Consider the following 6,039-nt stretch of genomic DNA (forward strand, 5'->3'; position numbering starts at 1 on the left):
TTTAAGAAACAGTATCAGATTGGGTGTATCGGTATTTTTCGGCAGGGGGGGTGGTGGAATGCCCAATATCAATACCTACCTTATTCTGTACCAGTGGAATGGTTCTAATAGGAGGTGGTACATCTCTTAAGAACGAACAAAAAAAAAATTCAAAGTCGAGGTAAAACCATATGATTCGACCTGACACTGATCTGGACTGGTACTAATATCAGGCGAGATCTATACAAATCTTGCTTTTGTTTTTTAACTTCATAACTGATAGCGCTGGGTTAGGGTTCAGATGGAGATGATATACTACACAAAATTTATAAAAAAAATTAAATAATTAAATAAATAAATCAAGAAACTGAAGGAAAAAATAAGAGTTGATGACTCATGCTCCAGGCCTCTGGGCCCTGGGCATAGGTTGACGGATGGTTGCAGAACTATCCCTTAAGAGTGTTCTAATATCGATTTTTTTTCTTTCGGATAATGGATCTAATATCGAATTTGACATGCAACCTATATAGAGATTTTGATGGTCAAAATACCAAATCAACCTATCCACATGGCAAAAATTAGAGGGAATTTGGATCCTTTAAACAGGCAGATAGGATTATGGCAACACTTAAACAAAGGAAATGCTGGTGCCAATCTATAATGATCCGGTGAAAAAGAAGCAAACACATCTTCAAATAATTGATCCGTTCTACGATAGGGTCTGATTCACTGTTTCAAAATCGAAACCAGAATGGTCAAATCAGCATATTAAGATCAGAATAAGCCATTACCAATCCTAATTCTGGATATTCCAGAACAACCAATTCTAGGACTTTTGGGGATCAATTTTAGCCAAATTCCAACATTTGATCAAAATCGAAATAAGCAGAGACAATTTAAATCCTTGGTCTGATGATATAACTTGAATCTAATCCTACTAATTGGGCACAAATCCTACATAATTAAGGTTGGATACATCACTTGTCACCCAAACTGATTTGACCTCTTTCACTACATTTAGGAAGGGATTGAGTTTTCCTTCACCACCCAATGGTAATGTAACGTGATTGGAATCTGGGTTCATCATTAATACTTCATCTTACAAGTTATGTACAATTATAATCAGCAAAAATAAATAAATCTTACCAAAAGGAGTTATATACATCTGGCCTTCTGCACTCCAAAACTATCTTGATCCAAACCACAATCCAATGGTCATGGAGATTCACTTCTCACAGCGGTCAGCTGAAGTTGAGGCAGGAGCTAGTTACTAAGGTTGGGTTGAGTTGGCCAGAGTCTAACAGAAAGCATACCCTGATCTGCCATGGCCAACAAGGCAGTGCTTTTCAAGTCTTAGGCACAGGAAAACAATGCCTCAGCTGAGACCCGGATTTTTTTTTTTAAAATACATAATACATAATATTAAATTAGCTATTAACTCTGTTTTTTCTTGACTTATATCCTGCAGCAATCTACTTTTAGCTAAACTAATTTTGAGCTAATTTTTCTCTAAAGTTGCAAGCTATCAAGCTCTGATCATTTCTAAGAACCTTACCAATAGCTCCTGAAATTGTAGTTGCCCTCGCTCTAATGGAGATGACATTTCAGAAGACGAGCTCTCTGAACAACAGATCACTCACACTTAAGAGCACAGGTTATCTCCCACATTACTGGATCATGTCCTAGGTTCAGACCATTACAAAGTCCGTTTATTTCCCTCTTGCAGTTCACGATAGCAACCATGAACTCTTCATTCTCAAGCGAGGAAGGATACATAGCCTGTTCTTCCTGAAAATTCGAAAATATATTACGTTAGATCATGAAAGTACAGCAGAAATAAGTACTGTTGAAATAAAATTTGAGATGAGATTTCTAATGAAAAAATATAGGTATCATAAAAGCAATAGGTAGTTCAATTTAATAGTAATTACAGCAAACAGTGTGACCAAGATATTGTATTACAATTCCTGTCATATTAGCTTGATTCCATTTATTCTGTAACCACTAAATCCCGTTCTTTGTATTGTGAATTTGAGAATCACAAGCTACTTGTTATACCATTCAGAACTCATCCACCGACTTATAATTAGTAGTCCAACAGCAAATAATTAGTGATTTCAAACTACTGATTCGAAATTACAGCATCATTGATAGGAGATGAGTTTAACACATAATAAAGCAATGTTCATTCCTTCACATGAAAATCATTAGTTACAATTTCATACCACCATTACATACCACAAATCCATATCCAGTATTTTAGATCCCTTTTAACATATAATTATACACTTACATTTCTTGCCCTTGTATATGATTTTCTAAAACTTTGGATGGTCCTATGTTCTCTTCCTGGATTGGATTTCACTTCAGAAAATGTTTTTTACTCTCTTGAGAAAGGATCTTTGCTCATGCTGCTTCCGTCTCCGTTTTTCTATTGCCTTTAGAAAGCCTGAAAAGGCCTTCCAGGTAGGAAAGTAGGTTTTAAAATAAACGGAGTTAGTGTTAAAAATCTACCCCTATGCATTCCATTTATGGAAAGGCATAAAAAATGAGTAGCGAAAAGGCAGGAGCTGAGGATCCTTTCCCTACACAGACATATATGGTGCATTTTAAGCTGGTCCAAACAAATAGGCATTGCAGAACAGTTTGTTGCGCTGAACTTCTTACCTAGTGTATTTATCCATTGAAAAAAGTAGTGGTTGTATCTTTTAAAGGAGGGGCAAAAGGGGATATCCTATAATGTTGGCCAATACAACATCAGTAGATAACTATCAATGTATGCATTTAAATTGGTTGATATAAATTAGAGTTCAGTAGACCACTTAGTCACAACAGGGTTCAGATCCTCTGGTTTCCATGTGGCAGTTCAGGTAATGGGACCAAAGCATCCACATGTCCCACCCCACCCCAGCTACACATGGCAAATCCTACATGCACAGAGAAACAAATTATCTTTCATCTCAGGAATATATATGTTTTCATTTACCTTGTTTTCATTGAATATCAAGTTCATCACATTTGGTCCTGCCTGTAGAAAGGCAAAGAAGAATTTTTTTTTGGATTGGCAATGTATTAATTACCTCAGGCAGCTCATAGAATTCAACAGGAGAAATTTGCAGCAATTCTGTAGCAGTTTGACCGGTACACCAGGCGAAAACCTTTGCATTCTCATCTGCAAGAGTTATCTTAAGAAGGAAGGAGTGTATGACTTCTTTATCACAAGTACAACAACAAAAGTTGCATTCCAACTGCCCATCAGGTCTATCATTCACAAAATTGCCACAAAGGGCATGTGAAAGTCTTGTATCAACGTGGCAATGCTCGATTTGATTAAGCCGAACATGGCATATCTGTAAACGAAATTTTCAGAAGATATTAGTACTTACGAGGCTAGGCTAGGAATCTACAAGATACGCACCTTCCACCAACAGCCATCAAGGGATTTAGAAAACACCATCTTAATTGCATTGAGTTTAATGTTCCTTGAAGACAACTGCTCACGCAGTTGGTGGGTACTCTGCCAGTTAAGTATCTACTGATCCAACTGATGTCACAACAATGTGCTGTGTGCACCACACACTACATTGAGACTCAGGAGAACTTGATTCCTTATCTCTAATATACAAAAAACCTCTCAAAGGATACATTGATGCAAGAATTTGAAGAAATTCAAACCCAATGACAGCCAGTAAGTTCATTTGACTCTTTCATTTTTATTTGTTTGGCTCTTTTCCAGATCTTAATCAGAGGCAGAGTGGATATCCAAACAAGTTTATTTGAATCAGAATAGATGGAGCCCCAATCATTTCAAATCAACTTGATTCGAGAGCATGATTTAAGTCAATTTGAGATTTTTACCAAAACATGGGTTCGAATTTAGTTTTAGATATTGGAATTAGCACAAGAAAAGCAAGCATTGCATATGGAAAAATGAGAGTTATCCATATGTCAACTGGCTTTGAAACAAAGGAGAAACAATAAGCAAAATGAACTACCGAAAAAGAAAAAAAGATTACCACCAATATGCTGAAAGAACAGGTGATAGCCTGAAATGCATCCAAAAGTTTATAAACAATAAATTTTAAACAAAAAAAAAAAAGCACAAGAAAAACATACATGTGTGGCATTAGCCTTGATGGAGAGATCAGAAAGACATGATAACTTATGGAGGCAAGAAGAGTTTATCAATGCTGGCAAGGAACTTAGGTTGACCACTTGAGATCCAACATCCTTCTCAAACCATGAAACTTCAAGCCTGAAAAGCAAAGTTGTTCAGCATCATTTTGAAGTAATCGAAATATTATCAAAGAGAACCACAAGACATTGGTAATGAAAATCAACTACAAGCTACTTATATGACCTTGTTATATTATAATATAATGTATAACTATATCTTATGATTAGAAGGGTGTGGAACAATATTGCTCGTGTTTTGAATTACTATTACATATTTACATTCCACAATAATGTATTAATAAGAAGATATGGTACAAGATGAAGCTACCATACAATTGTTCCATTAGCATTATAGGTTATAGTAACATAGAAGTATAGAACCCTTCATCCCTACACATAAATATGTAGAAATGCACCAGTATGATGTACAATAATACAACAAAAGCCAAGGATTTTGATCATTCACTCTTCTTTCCATTTATAGACCTAAGGAATCCAAAACATTCTTTCACAGATGAATCTAAACATTTTGAAGATCCAGTCTCCATATTCAAAATTCTATTTAGAATAAAAAAATTTAAATAACATTTTGCAATTTATAACGAACGTGATTTAATTAATTACATCATGCAAATGTATGCATTCTTGATGTTTCAATAGACTATAAGTATGTCAGTGTCATGATTTTGTACTTCATGCATTCATGGATCTTTGATTCCCCTTTCTGTAAAGGATTATATTTTAGCCTATCAGGAAATTGGGAGTAGTTTCGATCTATATGGCACATGAACCAAAAAAAGGTTCTATTTTTATCAATTAGATATGTAACAAGTACCTGACTGTAGCAATTAGTGATACACAATATTACAAATGTCTAAAACACATTTAATACTGGGATTGCAGTCGTCAAATATTGTTTAATGATACATATATCGGCAAACTATTTAATGCACTCACCGCTTTCGTGTCGTCATATAGCACGTTAAGCCACAGATATATATCATGTTACCGATCCCTAATCTTCCAAGTGACCTGGAAAACAGAATTTATTTTCTAAGCTCAGATAAAATGACGAATAAGGTTGACAGCTTCTAAGGAAACAAATGTGATAGAACACAGAGCCTTATGAAATAAATGACATTTATCATTACCAAGATCCAACAAAATGCAGCTTTACTGACACTACTCCAGTTGCATCTTCAATTGTCAAAGAATAAATATTTTCTGTAGTGTTCCTTTCCCGAAAGATGTCTTTAACAACAACATAAAGGCTGATGCTACTCATCTTGTCACGAAGATCAACCACAAATTGCTGCAGGACTTGGAACAATTGAGAATAAGTCAATGAAAAAGGTATCCATTCAAAGCCAATGGGGAGAATTTAGAAGAATTATATTTTTTAAAATAATAAATAGTTGATTCAAAACCTATTAAGAATTACGGAGCTCAAACAATCCATTGTACAAAATCAATCACCAATAAAAGTAGCTTCTAATTATGTGCCCATGCCATAGTTACTCATATGATATTTCCATGCTCGTCATGAACATCATGCCACCAACTTCATATGCCTCAAATCATGTGAAAAATACATGATTCTTATTGAATTACTAAAAGGGCATACCCAATGCATGAGGCTCCCGCGACTGCAGGTCTGGGGAGGGTCAAATGTACACAGCCTAACCCCCTCTTGTTGGAGAGGTTGTTTCCCAACTCGAACCCGTGTCCACTAGGTCGCAATAGAGCAACCTTATTTTGTGCTGAGGTCTACCCTTTACTCTTACAAAACAACAATGATGACAACAAAACAGAAAATGCTGCCTTGCCAGTTATGTGTAGGAGGCTAAAATACCTAAGTAATATACCAATAATCACCCCTACCAC

At 35.6% G+C, this 6,039-nt stretch overlaps 1 protein-coding gene across 2 annotated transcripts in view; it reads right to left on the reverse strand.

Moving 5' to 3' along the window:
• Positions 1-1,038: 1,038 nt before the first annotated feature.
• LOC122090560 overlaps positions 1,039-6,039 on the reverse strand; it is a 9,638-nt gene continuing 4,637 nt past the window's right edge. The window contains exons 9-14 of one of the 2 annotated variants that reach the window (XM_042660199.1): positions 5,307-5,467; positions 5,113-5,187; positions 4,096-4,234; positions 3,996-4,025; positions 3,060-3,329; positions 1,039-1,767 (exon numbers count right to left, since the gene is read on the reverse strand). In XM_042660199.1, the coding sequence (XP_042516133.1) occupies positions 1,612-1,767; positions 3,060-3,329; positions 3,996-4,025; positions 4,096-4,234; positions 5,113-5,187; positions 5,307-5,467 (831 nt within the window). In that variant the 3' untranslated portion in view covers positions 1,039-1,611. The remainder of the gene's footprint in view (positions 1,768-3,059; positions 3,330-3,995; positions 4,026-4,095; positions 4,235-5,112; positions 5,188-5,306; positions 5,468-6,039) is intronic. The other variant, XM_042660200.1, reaches the window with a different exon arrangement.

The sequence above is a fragment of the Macadamia integrifolia genome, chromosome 10 (genome assembly GCF_013358625.1).
Source record: "Macadamia integrifolia cultivar HAES 741 chromosome 10, SCU_Mint_v3, whole genome shotgun sequence".
In the NCBI taxonomy this organism is placed as follows: domain Eukaryota; kingdom Viridiplantae; phylum Streptophyta; class Magnoliopsida; order Proteales; family Proteaceae; genus Macadamia; species Macadamia integrifolia.